Below are 21,292 nucleotides of genomic sequence, written 5' to 3'. Positions count from 1 at the left end.
CACAGCCACTCCCAGCCAACTTGTTCATTGATCTCGTCATATATTTTCTTATGTGAAATATTGAGCGGTGATGACTTTCTTTCAACCCACAAATCAAAGGTCAAAGTCGTCATTCCAACCTAGTTTATCGTATATATCTTCATTCTCCCCATCCGCAACCTGAACAGTGACGTTCTTCTCCACATCCCGAGGATGACTAGGTGAATTGGTGGCATGCTCTTCCCGACCGTTAAACCCAAAGTCAAGCGCTCGACCATGGCCGCCCATGACACGATTCATCATCAGACCTGCCCGTTGAGGGATCTCAGGCGCGTCACGGAACGCGTGCTCGACACGCACATCGGATTTCTTGACAGGCGTGAACAGGACGGGCCGGCGGGATCGAGTCATGCACAGCTCATCTTTCCGCGAGCTACTCATCTGCGAAGAAGACGAGACGCCGAGATCCGATCGAGGTTCCATCGCCGTCTCCGATGTGCCGTCGTAAGGATTGACAGAGGGCCGCGGCCGAGGAGGAGACTTAATAGGACCTGCTGTCGCTGCATCTCTCTCACCTTCCTCATCCTCGTCGAAGAAATCCTCATAGATTCTGGACAGAGCCGATGGATGTGGCTCTTTTCTTTCCTTGGCGCGGGACGGAGTCTCGTGTATCGCAGACAGAACAGCCCTTTTGGTTCCCGAAGACCTCACAACACTATTCGAGCTGGGCACTCTAGGAGGAGCAGCGAGGGGCTTCCGCGTTGACGATGGGATGACTACCGACGCTTCTTCGCCGCGAACCTGCCTCGGCATCGGCGGAAGCTCAGGTTCCGAGAACTCCCCTGGGTCCCTGATACGTCGGGCCCTGGGAGTGGCCGATATCTGCACTGTCTTCTCCTGTTGCCGTTTCTCGACCTCGTCCATGAAAGCTGCCGCCACTGCAGACCTACTAGGCCTCTTCAAAGCGTCGATGGCAGCTTCTAGCTCTTGTTTCTGCTGTGCGAGTTTATCAAGTTTTCGACGTTTGGCGTCACGAATCTTGGAGTCGGCGACGAGATCGATTTCTCGGTTGCTGAAGCTTACAGACTTGGAAAGCATGCCGCCTCGGGACATCGGTCTTTCCGAAGGCTCTCGCTTCAAGGTCGGGATCGAAGGTTTGATAGGTCCTGTTGACGCCCGAGACAAGGTTGGCGGTGAGGCATGTCGACTTAGATGGTCTTCACTCAGAACACGTTGAAGCGTGCGTTTCACGAGCGGCTCACCAGGTCTGGACTTGAGCAGAGGAACAGGAGCTGTAATATTGTGAGATCCTTTGGACATTTGCGGAGGTCGATTCGGCGAAGATTCCAGGCCCGATAGTTTTCGTGACACGGCTTTCATTTGTTCTGGCAGCTTTGCTGAATAGAATGGCCAGAGGACATCCTTGCAAAATTCTCGAAGACTATCACCCGACTGGGACGTGTGATCCTTTTGCGCGTTTTCGGTGGCAGTGGCATCGGTCAAGCTTACTGAATGCCAGATACAGAGTCGCTCAATAATGGTGTCGAGCTCGTTGGTGGCATCGCGCTTCTTTTTGCTTGACTTTTGTGGAGTTTTGGCCAGGACGGAAGGGACATCGTCCTCGACTGATTCCACCTTGACGTCAGGATCTGTGGGAATGGGCTTCTCGGATAGCTTCGAAGCTGCCATCTCGAGTAGCATGAATTCGAGAACCAATAGCAGTTGCATCTTGGTCTCTCTCATTCTGAGGTCTGCCAGCTCCCTGCGAATCTCGCTTTGACGGTCGCCGGAGGATGAGATGGATCGAAGATCTCGTGTACGCCACCATCTGCCAACATAATTGTCTTCTTCTGGCCATAGACAGTCTTTCCCTAGCTTTTGTTTCTTCTTGCGTGACTTCTTCTTTGAAGATTCCGTGCTTTCAAGTGGTAATTCCGCAAGAATGTTGGGTAGTGAGTCTTTGTATTTCGTGTCTAGCTTCTTGGCTGGCAAGATAGACTGGGCATAAAATTCCATTAACTCTGATAGAAGTGTTGACGGATTCTGAGAGGACCTCACATGTGCTCGTGCACGGCTCAATGGGCCTTTAACGTAAAATGCCAAAGACGTCTTGGAAGTGTAAAGGTGCTCTAAATACTGAGCACGAAGGCGCTCAGAAGCACAGGGATTCTCGACCGCTAAAGCCGGCGGAACAGGCTGGATCTGGTGAGAAATAGACACTTCTTCAGCCACGACTTCTGGTTGCTCAAATGGATTGGCTGTCTCTGTTTGTGCTGTGGGAGTGATAGGTAACATTGTACCTGAGGATGAGTGTGCTAGGACCGGCTGCTGAATCAAGGTAGGCGAGCTAGACGTCTGAAACACAGATTCCTGGCTTTTCGTGTCTTTCTGTGTTAAAATGGACATTCGTGCAAGGGCTCCCCGTCGGTTCGTTGGCCTCCTCGGGCTTTTCGGCGTTGGCAGAGCCGTGAAACTCGAGCCAGAAGCACTCCTCCTATGCGTTTGTTGCGCCCCGTCATCTTTATTCAACAGATTTTCTAGCCTTGTCTCTGCCACATTCCCCAACGCTGCATCTTTGCAGTGTTCTTCAGACACCCAACTCTGCAAGGCTAGCGCGATGAAATGGTCCAAGCCGCCTCTTTCAATCGCATACAACACCCCATTGGACTTTCTCTTGGTTATCAGAGCTCCTTGATTCCATTTTTGCACAAAAGAAGTAGGTGTCTCAAAGACAATGACGGTCGCAGGTTGAGACGTGGCGAGCCATGACAACGGCAAGTAGGCTCGCGCAAGGAGCGTTACACGTTCGAGATCCCATGACTGAGATCTGGCCGGCAGCACCGTCGCTGTGAGTGTCTCGGTGTGGGCTTCTTTCGAGTAGAGATCGCTGACCTTTCGCTTTTTGTTGTTTGGCAGGCTGTTCGATATCGTATTCAAAGTACTACTGGCAACCGTGACAAGTGCTGATCTTTCGGATGTAGACGGTGATTGCATGACTTGCCATACCGAGAGCTGGCTCTAGAAAGTACAAGATTACAGAAGCTGGACCAAGAGTATCCGTATGTCTGGAGGATTGCGGCTCCAGATCGTGCATTGACATCCACAATCTGAACGCGCTTTGTAGTCTGACGCGCCGCGTGACGTCAAGCCGAGGCTGATCCTCTTTGGCGCCGCCCTATCTCCCCTACCTCCCTCCAACCCAAAGAAGCTGAAGGAGGTTCCTGCGTTCTTACCACTCACTTCACAGAGCATGCGCCGGTGTGTATGTTGGCCATCGTAGGGGCTGAGTCTGCAAGGGGGGCTCAGTTCTGGTGGGTTGATCAGGCGTCCTGGAGTATCTGATGTATCCTAGTTTGGAGGTATCCACATCGCTATTACTACGCTCATATCGGTTTCTACAGATTGATGAGATGCTACACGGTCTACAAGTACCACCAAACAGATGTAGGCTTAATCAGAAATACATATCTTCAGTAAAACCCCACCATACAGGCAAGACAAAAATCCTGCTCCGCAACGCCAAAATGCCATATCCAACATATCAGCCTAGGACAACGGCGAGTATAACAATTAGCAGCACAATTGACATGATCAACAAAAGGCAGCATGCTTTGTTGCGGGCGGCCTTCTGATATCGACTGGCACTTCTTAGCTCCACATCCGCTCCACGGGTATCTGTCAGGGTGTTCTCAATGTTGACATCAATAGCGTCCAGCATGTCGCCTTGGTCTCGAACAAGATGTGCCACATCTCGGAACAGCTCGTTCAATTCACCCACCGATTGCTCGATCTGTCGGATCTCTCCTTCTCTCTCGATGATAAGATTTTCCTGGAAGTCTACTTCATCTTGCTGAGCCAAGCGAGGCTCTTCCAGAGATTGGAGTTGTTGATGTCCTTCTCCCGATGGTGACTGAGCTGATTGCGCTTCTTCCAACGCAGCTTTTGATGCTCTTTCTTTTTCTATTGCTCTTCGTTGCACAACCTGAAATTCGGATAAGGCAGATGCGAATTCGCGAGACAACTTCTGGTTTGTATATCTTTGCGCAGGCTGCAGTTTATTAGTAGAAGCAAGCAAAGAGTGTCTTGGTTGCTCTGAGATACTGACATTAAGATCTGGCCATGTTTGAGCTCTTTTAACGCCTTCCCCCACCTCCTTGAAGCCATCCCGAGTCTCCTCCAGGAGATCATGGATTCTCTCTCGCCCTCTTTCGGTGTCTCGTTTCGAAATCTGATTGGAGAGCCGTGAGATATTGGTGATCAATTCAAATAGCCGGTTGGAGAGTTGCTCTGTGAATTTTTGGAACTCTGGGTCGTCGCGATAGTGAGGATCATCTTCTCGGCGAGTGGTGGTTGGCTGTGACTCGAGAGACGACAGCCTGTCAAAAGACATTGTGAATCGATTTCGGATTTGTTGCGGTGGCGTATGCTAGAAGCTTAGGAGGTTTGAGATAGCCTCGTCAACTGCGTACTATGCTGTTTCAACCGGGTGGAATTGTGGAAGCCTGGATGAGCCTGGATCTGCGACGACTGCGATTACTGGCAGTCACTCCAGTTACGCCATACTGCCTCCGCATCACGTGATACTTAGCTCGCGTTGCGTCCTGAACACGTGCTCGTGCTCGTACCATTCTTCACACCTGAGCTTCTTTTCATCATTTTGTACGAGTACAAGAGCATTGTTGTTTGCCCTTTTTTGCCACCCTACAATGGCCTATTATTAGCCATATTCAATCTCGGGAGACCCTGTATGAGAAGCTTCCATCTGACGCAAAGTTAATATTTCTTTGGCAAAGGGGTGTACGTCGTATTCGGTTTCACGTCTGCGCCATTCTTCGTTCCTATCACCACCCACTACTGGGCCACGCGGAAGCGCTGGTCCCTCTGAACGAAATCGCGCAAGGCTAGGGCAGAGTCTAGACGTCAAGTTAATGACAAACGGTAATGCTTTTTATGGCTTTCTGCGACGCTGAAAAGTCGTCGTCATCCACTGGAGACGCTGAGGGCCTCGGCACTAGGCTGAATGAAGTCTAAAGCAGAAGCACAGGTATACTCCCAAGGGGCCAGAAGACGACATCCCCTAAACTCTACCGTTGGCTGTAGACGGGAGAAGTATGTGTAGCTAACTGTGTTGCGACTCACACGTCTTTCTCTGGTCCACTGAGCATTGGTAGAAGACCACGCCGACAAATGGAGTTGACCGTGGTGCACACCTGGTTTGCAGACCCAGCTCAAGCAACCTAAGAATTTGCTAGGTGTTAAGCATAAGTATACACATATTCGACAATGTTTCAAACCAAACAATCCTATGGACATGACGGAGCAGATCGCGTCTTATGGGCGGCGGAGCGACGACGCGTGGCGTTCTCCTGATGCTTGAATGTCTGGTAAATATGTTTCTACCTAGTTTGGTGCGAAATACGGGGTAGGACGGGTGTATTCGTCGGGGAAAGTTATATTTGGCACCGAACTCGAATCGAATAAGAAGCTGGCCAGTCCAGTTCTCCATTGTTCTTGGTCAAGACCGTCTCTTGCAATGGCGATCCCTTCCCCCCTTCCAACGCAAGATTATATTTTACAATCGGATAGGGATACAGGTGAAAACTTTTCGATCGACGGCGTTCGCACACTCCCAGAATTACTACGCCGACAAGCAGGCCAACAAGGAGATGGCACTCTTTTCTCATTTCGGTCTCGGCAGGGAGGCCCTTTGACCACCCTCTCTTATGTCGAAGCATATTCAAGATCTTGCACCCTCGCTAGTAAACTGGTTGACCACCTCTCATCCTCGGATACAGCTAATCCTGTGGTTGGAATATGGCTGGAGAGATCAATCGATTTGCACCTGGCCATTTTGGCCACCACCATTTCAGGTGCTGCGTGGTTGCCGTTTGACGCCGATGTTCCCCCCGAACGAGTTGCTGCATGTCTAAAGGATAGCAATGCGGCCATCTTGTTGTGCGACCAAGTACATTGTGAGGCTGCCTGCAGTGCAGTTGAACGACTCCCTGAGTGCAAAGTAATCACATTTGACCAGTTGGCCAACCATGCAATACAAACAATCGAGACAAGAAGTGACGGATGCAGACCACCCCGGCCACAAGATACGGCGTATATCATCTACACCTCTGGTAGTAGCGGGACGCCCAAAGGAATAGCAATATCACATCATGCTGCTCTCACGTTCTGCCTCAGCGAAAGAACAGTTCTGGAGACGGAGTCGGACGACATTGTCTGGCAGGGTTTCAGTGCGGCTTTTGATATGTTTGTCGAAGAGACGTAAGTCCTTGAACAGTGTCGACTGTTACCGACATGCACTAATTTATCCATAGATGGGTGAGTATAGCTGGAGGTGCACATTTGGCCATCGGAAGTCGCATTGAATGCCAGGATGTACCAGGCCTCGGAGGTGCCAATGGTGTTTGGGCTCAGCGTGGTGTCACTGTTATCAATGTCGTGCCGACCCTGATTAACATCATGACTTCGCTTGATGAAGACTGCCCCCTCCCACCTGCCGTCAGGTTGCTCAATTTTGGTGGAGAAGCTTGTCCCGAGGCTTTGGTGAATCGTCTATGGTCACCAGAGAGGCGCATCCTGAATACCTACGGCCCTTCAGAAACAACAGTGACGGCCACCTTCAAAGAACTATTCCCAAACCAAAATGTCACCATTGGCAAGCCGCTTCCAGGATACCATGCTCTACTGCTACCAGTACCGGATGAACCCTCAATGACGTGGGATCCTCTCGAAATCAAGGAAGGTACTGAAGGTGAGCTCGCCATTGGCGGCCAATGTCTCGGGAAAGGCTATATCGGACGACCAGCTCTCACCCAGGAGAAGTTCATCAGCCACCCATTGGCATCGTATACTGGGGAGCGTCTGTACCGCACGGGAGACAGGGTTCGCCTAGACCACAATTTGGACATTGTATTCCTTGGGCGAATCGACGCTCAGGTCAAGCATCGTGGCTTTCGCATCGAGCTAGGCGAGATCGAACACGCCATCGCTCGGCACCCACAAATACAGACAGTCGCTGTCATTCTCTCTTCTGCCACGAATCGCCTTGAATCCTACATTGTAGAGAAGGATGGAGGAGGTGTCGAGCTTCGAGATGTACGCCATCTTCTCCGTTCTCTGCCAGCATATATGCAGCCAGAGGCATTCTTTTTCATTGCGGCAAGCGAACTACCGCGCCTTCCAAGTGGCAAAATCAATACGAGAGCCCTTCAAGATCTCTCCTCTCGACAGATTTCTATGAGCAAAGATCAAGGCGAGGGCGACGGAAAGGGCCCTATTGCGGATGACACCCAGCTCAGCCACGATCCTGACCTCGACTTATTTCTGAGAACACTAACTGAAGTCTTCCCACAAGCTGCCAACCTCACAGCCAACGTTGATCTGTTCAGCGACCTCGGCTGCCACAGTCTTCTCGCAGCGTCACTTGTCTCTAAGCTTCGGAAAGAAAGCCCAACAGGCTCCATGTTCAAGAACCTCGGGTTACAAGACCTTTATCTTAACCGCACAGCCGAAAGTATTGTGGCAGGCCTAAAAGATAGGTCGTCTGACACGAAGCCAGAGACCACTTTGGTGGTGAAAGAAATGCAATCAGACGAATTGTCTATCAAGCATTTACCTGTTTCATGCCGACGTTATATACTGTGCAGCGCTGCACAGGTGCCAGCTCTGATACTCATTTTCGGCATCCAGGGCGCGAGTCTCATCGGGCCATATCTTATGTTTTACGGGTTATTGAGAACTTTCGACATTGGCACTGCTATTGTGGGATCGTACTTTACCTTTGTGGTCATCCCAATTGTCAGGGTGCTGGTCGCCCTGATTGCCAAGTGGTTAGTGCTTGGGAAAGCGAGACCTGGCGAATACCCATTGTATGGGTTGTATTACTATAGATGGTGGCTGGTTGGCCACTTCATCAAACTCATCGACATGGTAACAATCGCTGAGACTCCCTTGCTGCCAACAATCCTACGGTGCCTAGGTGCCAGGATTGGCAAAGGGTGTCAAATGGGTATCTTGTATGTCGGCCCCGCAATGGATCTGGTCTCAATCGGTGACGATGTCTGCCTTAACAAAGACCTGGTTCTCAACACCAGCTGGGTCGAACGTGGCCGACTTATCCTGGAAGAAGTCGAAATCAGATCTCAGACTCACCTGGGCAGCCATACCGTTATCGAGGGTGGAGCACTCATTGAGGAGGGAGCCGAGGTGGGCCCTCTGAGTATGGTACCCCGAGGAGCCTGCATTCCGACAGGCCAGCGATGGGCTGGCTCTCCTGCACGATTCCAGGCGAACGTGGAGGAAGTTGGGGCCATGAGAGCAAACCGACCGAGCAGCATGCGGGTTGCTTGCATGACGCTGGCAGTCGTGATGAGCTCAGGATTCGTGCTCCCTATCATGTACTTCGGTCCACAGATTCCGAGCATGATGCTTTTCGATTACCTCAACATTCCTAATGTTGGCGAGTGGACACAGACTTCTATTGTTATTGTTCCTGCGGCCATTATCTATCTCTTCCTGACCTACTTCCAACTTCTTGTGTTACGCTGGCTTGTCCTTGGCAAGGTTACTGAACGAAGTTTTCGCACAACCTCGGTTTACTGGTTCCGGAAGTGGCTGATCGACCGACTCATGGACATGAGTCTTGTGATCTTGCATCCGGTGTACGCGACGCTCTATGTCGTCCCATTTCTGCGGTCACTGGGTGTCAAGATCGGACGTCGTTCAGAAGTCTCGACAGCCCGGGGTATCAACTACGAGCTCACAGAGATTGGTGACGAGTCCTTTGTGGCAGACCATGTGTTGCTGGGCAACGAAACGGTGCGAAACCATACAGTGACCTTGAAAAAGACAGTCCTCAAAGACCGTGCCTTTGTCGGCAATGCTGCGCTTGTGCACCAAGGCGCCGTGATGGCTTCGAATACCCTACTCGGCGTCCTCTCGACTTCGCCTAGCACCCCGCTGAAGGAAGGCGAAAGCTGCTTTGGCAGCCCGCCCATTTTGATGCCTGCTCGCCAAAAGGCTCAGGTAGATCATGATGAGACTCTTTTGTTTCATCCACGCCCCAAGCAGATTGCCGTTCGACTGCTCATTGAAGGTTTGCGCATTGTTTTGCCTCGTTTAGTCATCACTTGTGCTCTGGGCTACAGCACACTCATCATTGGGCACATCTACGACCACCTCGGCATTGTTGCAAGTGTTTTGATGGTCCCAGTGGTCTACTTCTTTCGTAAGCACCTTGTCCTCGGCACTCATCCCTCATTCTCGGTGCAAATTTTCCAATACTAATCTGTGTGCATGTGGTTGTATAGTATTTGGTCTCCCTTCCTTCTTCACGACCCTTATTTTCAAGCTCATCCTCATCGGCACCTACCAGTGTGCCGAATGGCCTCTTTGGAGCGTCGACGTCTGGAAATCCGAATTCGTGACCTCGACCTACGAAACCCTGACCGTCCCCTTCATCGTGGAAATGCTTACGGGAACACCGTACATTGCTTTTTTCCTGCGATTGCTGGGTGTCCAGATCGGCTCGCGAGCAACTCTACTCTCACACGACATTACAGAGTTTGACATGGTTAAAATCGGCGACGAAGCCGTCTTGAACATGCACGCTGCGCCTCAAACGCATTTATTTGAAGATCGCGTCATGAAGGTTGGGCGAGTGGACGTCGAGGCGAATTCTTGCTGTATGCCGTATTCGATATGTCTGCCCAATAGTCGCGTGGGCGAAGGCGCACAGCTTGGCTGCGTGTCACTACTGATGAAGGGCGAGGCAGTACCGGCACATGAAATGTGGGAGGGCGCGCCGATCGCGCCGGCCAGGAGACAGAAGGTCATGACTACCACAAAAATCTCCCACCATCCTATCACCTTGGGTTCCTTTTCTACTTCGGCCCCTTCTTCCGCATCATCGACCATCTAGCCTGTTTTCTCATTGTACATACTGTATTTTTATCCGCCAAGGTCCACGGCTCTCGTCAAGGATATAGAAAAGAAATACCCACGCATCTATATCTAGATGTATGATACCCGCATTGTTAGATACAAAAAGCAGACACAAAAAGTCATGTATTTCTACCAACTCTGTTGACAACGATTCGAAAGAGATTTACTTCGATACCTAAGTTAGGGGGTGAGATATCCGTCCTCTTGCCAGCAGGTGCATCATGTATCTCACCGGTGGTGAAAAAGTCATGGAGTGCTGCTTTAAATTCTTGTAGAACGTACGTAAGGGCGGCATCGTCTTGCTTCCTGAGCAGGGCTAGTGTGGTTCAGGCACGAGCGGCTCAGGAAGAGGCTCCTTGGCGTTGCCTGCAGTGACGACTTTTTGGAGATCGCGCGCGCAGGCGTTGTTTATTGCAGAATTCAATTTCACACCTGTTCGTTGACATCTCGATTGCGGTCTACGCTGGTCGTTGACTGCTGCAGTTCTCCATACTATGGTCTGTCCCTGACATTGGGTTTCTTCCACCATCATGTCGAGTATCGCTACCTCCCCAGCACCTTCACGCCCACGACCGTACCGACGCTTCTTGAATTCGGCCCTGCACACGAGATTTATACATGCGGTCTTGATATCGCTGCTGATTGCTCTTAACAATGCCTTTTGGCTGGGGTCGAAGAAGGGTACGGCTTCAATGTATCCTGTGTATGATTTACCGAGATACTAAATCTTCCAGACCTTTTCTGGTCATGGTTTCCTTTAGGGCCCGCAGGTATTAAAGCCTTGCTTTTCTCTCTATGCAGCCTCTGCATTTTCTTCCCCCAGATCGCCGGTCTAAAGATAGGCCGTCAGACAGCAGCCTCGCCTTTTGGGATGTTCAGGAGGATTGTCCTGAGCACGACAACCTTCTGGACCGTTTTCTGGTACCTCTTGTCAGCGTTCGTCTTTACCTCCGTCTACACCTGGTCCGCACCAGATCTTGCTTGGACAATTCCGGGTGGTCACAATGCCCCGGATATGCTGAATGAGAAACCGATATTCCTGCGCTTATACACACTCTTACTTGGCTGCGCTTATGCTGGGGTACATCTCTATCTTGGGAACTCGTCACTTGAGATTCCGGTCTCGAGCTTACCAGCATCTCCAAATACGGAAGGCAAAGGACACACAACACATCCACAAAAGCCAATCCTGGCACAAGTTCAACAAAGACTGTCTTCGGCAATCATTCGACTGTTCGGTATTCCAACCGCAGTTATGATGTTGGCGCCCTTTCTCAACACTTTTCTCTTCCGACAGTTGTTCTGGCAGACGCATCTCGCGATAGCCAAGTTATTCAACAACTTGTCAAGGGCAAATGCTCGACCGATTGGCCTTCCTCCTCTCGGTCCTTTGCATTTACTCAGATGCCTCATCGCAGGCTTCTTACTAGCCGCAACCTGGGAAGTGACAACGATTTTGTTCCTGACTTTCCTTGGCCAGGAACCCACCAAGGCTGGGTTTCCTTTATCATCCACAAGCAAAGATCCCAATGGGACGTTACTCACCGGGCTGCGAGCAAAGAGGGATGTAGTGAGGACATTTGCTTTTTGGGAATTGTCAATTATTGCTCAAAAACACAAAGATCGCAGAAAGACCATTTTTGAAGACATTGAGCGAGCTACCGGTCCAATTTGGGCTCAAATATCCGAGGCTGGACTAAAGATTCTACGCGAGATCGACAGTCGTATTCTCGGCCCACCTCCACAAGTATCGCAATCCCAGGGATCGAGTATTGTAGAAAGCTTGCCGCATATTGTGCCAGAGATCCAAACACAATCAATATTCAATGCAAGCCATAAAAAGTCCCTGGGTGAGTCTCTTGTTGGTGGGTCCTTGAGAAATCTTGGAAGTAGCAGTCAGCCGTGGCGACCACCAATCGAAGACACCACCAAGGCTGTCGAGACGAAGTTGCTTGAGTATGCCAGACCTCCTGGTACTCCTCAAGTGCAATCAAAGAGCGTGGTTGAGCAATGGGTCGGTGCATTGCAAAAGAGCCCGATCGGCTGGTTCTTCACCTCCACGAAAACAGCGAGAATCAATGCTACAGTACTCGGATCACCAAATAGCGATGCGGCTGTAATCGTGGATGTGGTTGATTCGCTCACCAAGATGCTGATAGCAAGTCTCACGGAAGACACGTATGGTAAAGCAACGCCCACCGTTCCAGAGACTGTAAGACAGTTCACCAGAACCTTGACAACAATAGAAAACTTTGTCGCCAAGAATGGTCCTGGTGGGAGTGGAGGGATTGAAGAAGTTCAAATTATCATTGAACGACTGAGAGCCGGACTGAAAGAATTGCTCTCTGCTTTCCAACTCTATTTACTTGATGTCGGCTTAGGGATTGCCGATCTCAATCAAGCAAAGAAGGCTATTGAACCTCCGAAGCCAGAGCCTCAGTCCTCAAAACCTATTGAAGAGCCACCAACGCGTCGACAGCTCTTTGCAAAAGACACACAAAGAGCACAATCAAGACAAGAGTCTCGAAGAGTGGAGTCTTCCCAGCGGTCTTCGGGACTTCAGAGAAAGACATCAAATGGAATGAATGGACGGCAGCAGCCTCGACGAGAGATGGAACAAGTCAGATAGAGAGAGCAGTCTTGCAAAAATCTTAAGCTAATTGCTGTAAACTTGGGGTCGTTTTAGCCTACAAGGAGCCTTCCCATAATCTATGGCTCGTGGATATTCATGCCGTCACAAGCTCATTCGACATCCACTCCCTGATTTCTGGCGCCTCTTTCTTCTGAAAGCCTTGTTGGCTTTCCCAAAACACACCATCAGCACCGGGAGGTCTCCCTTCGCCGTTGACGTCGTAGGTATTAGCAGCACCGGCATTGACGTCTTCGGGCAGCGCCGCAGCAGCAGCCTGCCACACCTCTCCCTTGGCCTTGACACACAGCTCGACCATCTCCCTAAGCACCTCGTCTACCTTTGCGGCCTGCTCGCGCATTCCCCGCCTCAACAGGCCGCTGAGTAAGCGCTGGACTTCGTCGTGCACGCCGTTGACCCTCTCGATCAACCTCGCCACGCTGGCGATGAGGTACTCTTCTTCGTACACGCTTCCCTTCTTGCCCCTTGCCCGCTTCCGCTCTTCCCGGCGTTTGGTCTTGCTGGTCCTGCGCGAGACATTGCTCGCGACGGTGCCCCCGAACTTGCTCGCGTTGCTCCCGTAGCGCGTGAACAGGCTCTGGCCGCCGGCGGTGGTGGCGTCCGTGGCCGCGAGGGACACGTTGTCCGGGATGTCGGCGGCGTTGGGGTCGACGAGGGACGGGTCGCCGCCGTAGTACGCGAGCGGGTCCTCTTCCTTCTTCTTCCGCAGCTCGGCGATCCGGGGCACCTGCGCGGACAATTGGCCCTTGCAGTCGGCGATGAGCTCGAGGATCTCGCCCACCTTCTCGGCCAGCGCGGTGTCCAGAACGCCCGGGATCTCGGGCCGGAGGCCGCGGAGCGCCAGGATGCGGCTTGCGTCGGCAAAGTACGAGCCCCGGCAGAACAGGCGGGCCGCATTCAGCGTGTCGTTGAGGTGCTCGGCGTGGATGGTGGCGGCAGCGCGGAAGTCGCGCGTTTCGTCTGTGCACGTGGTCGCGAGCGACGTGGCGAGCGACGAGAGCCTCTCTGGATCGAGGGGGACCATCGCCGCGCAGGTGAGAGACTCCCGCCACTTGTGGGCGAGTGCGTACAGAGGGTATGCGGCGTCGTAGTCGCCCAGTGACTCGAAGAGCGTAGCGGCGTGGTTGTGCTGGGATTGCGTCGTGAGGTGCTGCGCGTAGAGGCGCATCATCTTCTCCAGGTGTGCCTTGTCGTATTTGTAGAGGTCGAGTGCCGTCGTGTACAGCTTGTGTTTGACCGTGTACGACTCGAATTCGTCGTGTGCTTCGAGCGCGTGTAGGGAGGACAGGGCCCGGGCGTACCTGTGTAGGTGGTTGTCGATGGTATATTGCCGTCGAAGCGTTGGGAGGGCGTTGAGAGATTGCAGGAAGGGCGTGTACTCTTTCGGGTCGCGCTGGGCGCTTTGTGCGACGAGGAGCGTCAGGTCGAGGTCGTAGAGGGCGAGCGCGGCGTCGAAGAGACGGTTCGCATCCGTGAGGAACACGAGATGCGAGATGGCGGATTCAGCTTCGTCTCTGGAGGAAGACAGTAGATTTGATATCATGCTCAAGGCTGAGTTGAGATCCGGCGGGCGTTTGCAGACGTGTGCTGTTATCATGTTCTGGAAGGATGTGGACGCGTGAGGCGAGAGGGCAGACAAGAAGGCCTCGGCAATCTTGTTGACCTTTGTGCCTGGTTTAGGTTGTACTGTTTGTGCCACTGCCTGAGTTTGTGCTTGTTGAACATTGAGAGTGTCTCGGTAAAGGGTTTGCGTGACGTCTTCGTCTTTAAGTTTTGAAAGGAACTCGTCGATGCGACTCGGCTTCTTCAATTGCTCGATAAATTTGGGAACGTTGGCTAGGAATGTTCCGGGATCGTAATCGTGCAGAATGTTCATGTCAACTTGATGTGTCTGGCAAGCCAGGAAGGCTGACAGATAGTCTTGCTGTTTGAGATGGTGGCGTATGCCCGACAGGACGAGCAGGCGTGGGTACACTGTCTCTGTATTTCCTCGTGGCATTTGGAGAATCACAGCATACATCGAGGGAATGACTGTGACTATCTTGCCCCCTCTTTCGATGCTTCGGCATCGCTCGTCAACTTCCGGAGTATCACCAGGTACTTGCATGTTGGACGGAGTTGTTAGATGGACAAACTTTAGCAAATGTTGAGAAGTTGTGAAGATCAGATGGGCGGCTGTGAGTACGTAGGATGTACATTCTCGTACTAGAAGGATATCGTCGATGTAAAGGTTTCCCTTCGAAGTCAGAGAAGCTTTGTGGTACTGAGTTGTGTGCCCGTTGATGGTACCGTTGACTTGTGCATCAAGGCCCGGCAAGGCAAATAGAGAACTGTTGGGCTGGCTGCCGTGGATTTGGTGTGAATCAATCTCAGACGGATACGGAACCAAGAATGTCGAGTCAAGCATAGAGCTTGTGCATGCGACGGAGTCGAAATGAATGTCAACCAGAAGATTATCACTCCCTTGAGGTATAGGTATTGCTTCGAAGTCTTTTGAGGTGGACGTCTCAGACCAGGCTAGTTTCATGCATGCTGCTGGTTTGTGACTCTGAGCTGGGGCTAGCATATACACTTCCCCCCCCTTTTCCACCACCTGTGTATATCGACTAGTACTCGGTAGTGGTCGGGAATGTCGTTGCACAGACGTTGTGAACTTGGAGTCACCCGTGGGTGTAGTCCGAGTCGACCATTGACAAAGTTCGAGAGAGTGTGTGGTTAAGACGGCGATCTTCCGGCTGTCTTGACTGACAGCACAGTCTACAATGTTGTAGTCGAAAGCGACTTCGCAGAACGACATCGGTGGAGGCACTCCAGCTTGCTTCAGTGGTGTGAGTTTGAGTGTCTTCCCGTCAATAACGGCCACGACACCGCTGTCATAGGGAGGCACCGTGCTACCACGGCTCACCGCTGGGAGAAAGGTTATATCCAACAATCCCTCGGCTGTGCCAAGGGCCATCCTGAGCGGTGTTTCTGTGTGCCACTTGAGAGAGGTGGGATGAAGAACTCCAGAAAGCAAAAACTCCTGCTTGAGGTAGTAATGATAATTTCCCATGGTCCAAAATTGTACACGGTCCTTGAAGCAGATGGCCAGAACCGTGGAATCCGTGTTCCATGAGAGAGAAATGCAGCTAGCCCAGTTCTCCGAATCTTTCTGTGTCAATCTGAGATCAAATTGACCGTGCCGCAGACCATTCCTCTCGAAGAACACAATCTCTGTCTTGCTGGACGAGCGCTTGATGCCTGCAATGAGATTTCCTGATGGTCTCCAGCTGAGGGCAGACTCAAGTCCGTCCACTGCCTCGCTCGCACTATCAAGCACAGCCTCCCGGGTATAGACTCTGACTACGCGTCGATTACCAGCCACCACGCTGTTGATAGCGACGTATTGCCCGTCTCCTCGCCAACTGATCGTTGCTTTGCCATCCTCATAAGGACTGGGCTTTCCCTGATCGACGGTCTCCGGGACAGTGGGATCTCGCATAGCCTTGGCCCGTCTTCCCTGAAATTGAGTTTCTCTTTGGCCCCAGCCTACTGAGACTTGCTTCGACACTTTTAGATCGTCTGCCGAAAAGGTGCTTTCATTCAGTGGCTCGAAAGTCCTGCTCATCAGAACAAGTGTATCTGCTCGAGTGACGATAGCGAGGAGCTCCTCGTCCGGAGCCCAGGCAGCAGCACAAATTCCGACATCGACAGAGCCGACTATTTCAATCTTCTCCTCATCGGGCAAAGGGTCCTCACGAACCACCACGACATCTCCACCAGCCAATACTAGGCAAGACGTGGCAGTGTCAGAAAAGTGTTGAAGAAGTAAAATTTCATCGCATTCCAAATCCGGCAGCGGACATGGAGCATCCCAGGATGTGATGCTGGTAAATTGTGCTCCCTCTGCTCCCGTTAATGCTCTTCGCTTCAGTTCAATGACCGGTTTTGTGGGCGTCGGGCCAAGGGCACAGACAATGGTATTGTTGGCAATATCCCATGCTGTAGCCGCGAGGGGAAGATCGGCTTTCAGTTCCGTTTGCGAATACGAGACTGTTCTTAGATTTCTCATGACGATGGTCCCCTCGGCTGCTGGATGTGTCTTCAGTTATGTCTGGGGTCAAAATGACCAACTATGAGTTGCATACAGAAGTCTCATCAAAAAATAAAATATACTCGGAGAATTAAATCTCCGAGACGATTGCCTGCCATTTGATTGGCCGAAGGTCGGATTCTGAATCTTCTTAGATGAGCAACCTCGACAAGACGTTCTGCTCGAGGAGCTGGACAACGTCAAATTCTATACACTAGGACCAAGACTCCTCGCGGCTATATTTGTTCTTTCATGATGAAGCACGAAGCGACCTCTCCAGAGTTTGGTCAAGATCGAGCTCACCATCAGCGAGTGACGCAGACTGGACCAGTCGATACCAAGCTTAGAGAAAACTTGGGCGCGAGGAAGAGCACGGGACAATACATTGAGGGTGTTCGAAGGGTCTGATCGAATTTGATTGTATTGTCTGAGGCTCTGTACAAATCCGAGTGCCGGGATGCCACACCCTCACTCAAGTTCCACGCTGACTGATCTCCGCCCAAGCATTTCGAGAAATACTTCATGCCTTGTACGTATGCCAGACTATATCTTTGGTCAGTCCCTCGTGTTTGTGCTGCCGCAACATTATACATACTGGCCATCAAAAACGGAACGCCGAATCCAGCAGCTGCGCAACTCTTAGTCCAAGCTCTTTGTAACTTCGTTGCTAAAACATACTCATAAATGTCCAGTACCTCAGCCAGAAGAATTTTGTCTTAGGGTTGAATGGAAGACCGCTTCTTGGGCCCTCTGGGTAGTGGAAGGGGCTGTCAAATCGAGGTCGAGTGGTCGAGAAGCCGCGGCGGGCGATGGTTTGGGTTGCCATTCTGGCGCGGAGTAGAGATTGAGCGTTCATCTGTGAGATCAGTAACTGGGTCCGCAGCTACCGTGAAGAGACCAACCTTTGCAATGGAGCGCGGGAACAGCTGCTTGGTTGTGCTGAACAGCTTGAAGATCGTGAAGAGTAGTGTCAGTCCACTCCGTTCATAGATGTAGCAGCAGCTCGAAGCCTTGGCGTAGCCCGGCATAACTTCCCCATTGGTTTGGTACCTGGAATTTCCTCCGCCTCCACAAGTCTTTCTTTCACTGCTGCCGCAGCCTCTGCGCGACGTTTCTCTACAATCAACTTTTCGTAACCCCCATAGGTGTTGAGGAAACCCTACCAGGATGGAAGAGCTTTTCGACGTGTTCGAAGACAGCCCATCTGCTGCACAGTCAGCGACAAGCCCAACAAACAAACCGTCCAAGAAAGAAAGACGACGAAAGCGACAAGCTGACCGTGAATTGAAAGATGCGGCCGACATTGAGATGACCAACGCCACTTCCAACAGTGAAACGTCCCCGGCTCCCGATGTGAATGGTACCGACGCCACAGAGGCCGACGAACCCGGTAACAAGCGCATGCGGACAGATGACGAGCCTGAGCCCGTGGTCACTGATACTTTTGAGACCGAGCAATCCAGAGAGGTCGATGCCATCGCCGGCCTTCAAGCCTCGAAGGACGAAGAAAAGATTCTTCTGCACCATCAAGTTCGACATCAAGTTGCATTACCCCCAGATTATGATTACATCCCTATCAATCAGCACAAGCCGCCCGCCGAACCCGCCCGAACCTGGAAGTTCCAGCTTGATCCCTTCCAACAAGTTGCGATTGCTTCCATTGAAAGAAATGAAAGTGTACTAGTCTCCGCACACACTAGCGCAGGCAAGACGGTGGTCGCCGAATATGCAATTGCACAGTGCTTGAAAAACAACCAGCGAGTCATCTACACCAGCCCCATAAAGGCCTTGAGCAATCAAAAGTACAGAGAATTCCAGGCCGACTTCGGTGATGTTGGTTTGATGACGGGTGATGTGACCATAAACCCGACCGCCACCGTCCTGGTCATGACGACTGAGATTCTTCGGTCCATGCTGTACCGAGGTTCGGAGATCATGCGAGAGGTTGGTTGGGTGGTTTTTGATGAGATTCACTATCTCCGAGACAAAACCAGAGGTGTGGTATGGGAAGAGACCATCATACTGCTGCCTGACAAGGTTCGCTATGTGTTTTTGTCTGCAACGATTCCCAACGCCATGCAATTCGCCGAGTGGATTACCAAGATTCATAGCCAGCCTTGCCACGTGGTTTACACCGACTTCAGACCGACTCCCTTACAGCATTACTTCTTCCCGGCAGGTGCAGATGGCATTCACCTGATTGTGGATGAAAAGGGTGTGTTCCGGGAGGATAACTTCCAAAAGGCCATGAGTTCAATTGCCGACAAGCAAGGAGACGATCCTTCAAACGCTATGGCTCGTCGGAAAGGAAGGGGTAAAGACAAGCGCTTGAATAAAGGAGGCACTAAGGGTCCCTCGGATATTTACAAGATCGTCCGCATGATCATGACCAAGAATTACAATCCAGTCATCGTCTTCAGCTTTAGTAAACGTGATTGCGAGGCTTATGCAATTCAAATGAGCACCATGTCCTTCAATGAGGATTCTGAAAAGGCCATGGTGTCCAAGGTCTTTGAAAGTGCGTTGGAAATGCTGTCCCCCGATGACAAGAATCTGCCTCAAATCCAGCATTTGCTCCCACTCCTGAGACGCGGTATTGGCATCCATCATTCAGGATTACTTCCAATTCTCAAGGAGACGATCGAAATCCTGTTTCAAGAAGGCTTGATAAAGGTGTTGTTTGCAACTGAAACATTCTCCATTGGCCTGAACATGCCTGCGAAGACTGTGGTATTCACCAGTGTTCGTAAATTCGACGGCTACTCCCAACGGTGGGTGACTCCATCTGAGTTTATCCAGATGTCCGGACGGGCTGGCCGTCGCGGTCTCGACGAACGCGGAATTGTTATCATGATGATCAACGAGCAGATGGATCCGAGCGTTGCAAAGGACATTGTGCGTGGTGAACAGGATAAATTGAATTCAGCGTTTTATCTTGGCTACAACATGATCCTCAACCTGCTAAGAACTGAGGGTATCTCACCCGAATTCATGCTGGAGAAATGCTTTCATCAGTTCCAGAACACTGCGAGCGTGAGTGGTTTGGAGAAAGAGCTGCAGCAGCTGGAGGCAGACAAATCGGCCATGGTCATCGAGGACGAAAGTTCAATTCGCGCGTACTACGACCTGAGGAAGCAGCTTGATGTCTATGCCGAAGACATGCGCAATGTCATCATCCATCCAAACTACTCCTTGCCTTTTATGCAACCCGGTCGATTAGTGTACATCAAGGATGGGGAGCACGACTTTGGCTGGGGTGCTGTGATCAATTTCGCACGACGAACGACTGGAAAATCAAATGCGAAGGTAACACCGCAAGAAGAATGGATTCTTGACATCGCTCTTGAGTGTGCCGAAGGTTCCACACCAACCACCAAAACATTTCAGTCGCTTCCGGCCGGTATTCGGCCCGCGCAACCTGGCGAGAACTCGAAAGTTGAGGTGGTCCCTGTCCTGCTTAAGTGCGTTCAGAAGATCTCTCATATCCGCATCTTTCCCCCTGCCGACATGACGATCTCGGAAGAGAAGAAGAAAGTCCAGAAAGCGTTGCAAGAAGTCCAGAGACGGTTTCCCGATGGTCTCTCTGTCCTAGACCCAATCGAGAATATGAAGATTACGGACAATTCCTTCAAAGAACTCCTTCGCAAGATTGAGATCATGGAGTCAAGACTGGTTGCGAACCCTCTGCACAATTCTCCACGACTGGAAGGGCTCTACAACCAATACGCTGAGAAGGTGGCCATGCAAAACAAAATCCGAGCGTTGAAAAAGCAGATTCAAGACGCTCATGCGATTATGCAGCTTGATGAGTTGAAATGCCGCAAGCGTGTCCTCCGCCGGTTGCAGTTCATCAACGAAGACGAAGTTGTCCAACTGAAAGCTCGTGTGGCTTGCGAGATCAGCACAGGCGATGAGTTGATGCTTAGTGAGCTACTTTTCAACCGGTTCTTCAACGACATGACTCCTGAGCTTTGTGCTGCAATCATGAGTTGTTTTGTCTTTGAGGAGAAGGTCAACGAACAGCCCGCATTGACCGAGGATCTTGCTAGGCCACTAAGAGAGATCCAGAGACAAGCCAGACAGATTGCCAAAGTATCGATCGAATCCAAACTTGCGGTCAACGAGGAAGAATACGTACAGAGCTTCAAGTGGCAGCTTATGCCAGTGATTTATGCCTGGGCAAAAGGAAAGTCGTTTGGCGAAATATGGTAAGTGAAGTGCGTTATGTTTGAAGGCGATCACTGATGTTTGATGCAGCAAAATGACCGACGTCTACGAAGGCAGCTTGATCCGGGTCTTCCGCCGACTGGAAGAAGCCCTTCGTCAAATGGCTGAGGCGTCTAAAGTCATGGGTAGTGAAGAGTTGGAAAAGAAATTCGAGGAGGCATTGACCAAGGTAAGAAGAGATATTGTGGCCGCTCAGTCACTGTATCTCTAGACTTGACCGACCATAATAACTCGAGACCACGCCTTCGCCCCTTGATCGCACTGCCATCTGGGGGAGTGGCTATTATGTATGATGATACCCATGCCTCAGTTTGACGACACGACGACCAGCAGTACACTGGTGGACCTGCGGGATTTCATGGACCAGTTCTGCCTAGGTGGGCTCGGCACCGCGGACCTTGCTATGC

The 21,292-nt window shown here is 51.3% G+C and overlaps 7 protein-coding genes across 7 annotated transcripts; 3 read left to right on the top strand and 4 right to left on the bottom strand.

Annotated features, from left to right (window-relative positions):
* Positions 1–93: 93 nt before the first annotated feature.
* PV08_11991 (uncharacterized protein) lies at positions 94–2,973 on the bottom strand (the record flags this gene model as incomplete). The annotated part of the gene is made up of 1 exon (XM_016386298.1): positions 94–2,973. The coding sequence occupies one exon, from the start codon at positions 2,971–2,973 to the stop codon at positions 94–96; it is 2,880 nt and encodes a 959-aa protein (XP_016230106.1).
* A 547-nt stretch (positions 2,974–3,520) lies between these two features.
* Positions 3,521–4,369, bottom strand: PV08_11990 (uncharacterized protein; the record flags this gene model as incomplete). The annotated part of the gene is made up of 2 exons (XM_016386297.1): positions 3,521–4,027; positions 4,085–4,369. The coding sequence occupies 2 exons, from the start codon at positions 4,367–4,369 to the stop codon at positions 3,521–3,523; spliced, it is 792 nt and encodes a 263-aa protein (XP_016230105.1).
* A 1,143-nt stretch (positions 4,370–5,512) lies between these two features.
* On the top strand, positions 5,513–9,913 carry PV08_11989 (uncharacterized protein; the record flags this gene model as incomplete). The annotated part of the gene is made up of 3 exons (XM_016386296.1): positions 5,513–6,255; positions 6,309–9,220; positions 9,303–9,913. 3 exons carry the CDS (start codon positions 5,513–5,515, stop codon positions 9,911–9,913), a joined length of 4,266 nt encoding a protein of 1,421 aa, XP_016230104.1.
* Positions 9,914–10,466: 553 nt separating this feature from the next.
* PV08_11988 (uncharacterized protein) lies at positions 10,467–12,565 on the top strand (the record flags this gene model as incomplete). Its single annotated transcript, XM_016386295.1, has 2 exons — positions 10,467–10,617; positions 10,671–12,565. The coding sequence occupies 2 exons, from the start codon at positions 10,467–10,469 to the stop codon at positions 12,563–12,565; spliced, it is 2,046 nt and encodes a 681-aa protein (XP_016230103.1).
* A 97-nt stretch (positions 12,566–12,662) lies between these two features.
* Positions 12,663–16,637, bottom strand: PV08_11987 (uncharacterized protein; the record flags this gene model as incomplete). Its single annotated transcript, XM_016386294.1, has 1 exon — positions 12,663–16,637. One exon carries the CDS (start codon positions 16,635–16,637, stop codon positions 12,663–12,665), a length of 3,975 nt encoding a protein of 1,324 aa, XP_016230102.1.
* Positions 16,638–17,178: 541 nt separating this feature from the next.
* PV08_11986 (uncharacterized protein) lies at positions 17,179–17,686 on the bottom strand (the record flags this gene model as incomplete). Its single annotated transcript, XM_016386293.1, has 4 exons — positions 17,179–17,201; positions 17,254–17,286; positions 17,337–17,514; positions 17,561–17,686. 4 exons carry the CDS (start codon positions 17,684–17,686, stop codon positions 17,179–17,181), a joined length of 360 nt encoding a protein of 119 aa, XP_016230101.1.
* Positions 17,687–17,825: 139 nt separating this feature from the next.
* PV08_11985 (uncharacterized protein) lies at positions 17,826–21,096 on the top strand (the record flags this gene model as incomplete). Its single annotated transcript, XM_016386292.1, has 2 exons — positions 17,826–20,866; positions 20,916–21,096. 2 exons carry the CDS (start codon positions 17,826–17,828, stop codon positions 21,094–21,096), a joined length of 3,222 nt encoding a protein of 1,073 aa, XP_016230100.1.
* Between the last annotated feature and the right edge of the window lie 196 nt (positions 21,097–21,292).

This window comes from Exophiala spinifera (genome assembly GCF_000836115.1).
Source record: "Exophiala spinifera strain CBS 89968 unplaced genomic scaffold supercont1.11, whole genome shotgun sequence".
NCBI classification, from domain to species: domain Eukaryota; kingdom Fungi; phylum Ascomycota; class Eurotiomycetes; order Chaetothyriales; family Herpotrichiellaceae; genus Exophiala; species Exophiala spinifera.
This window is presented reverse-complemented; position numbering and strand designations above follow the sequence as displayed.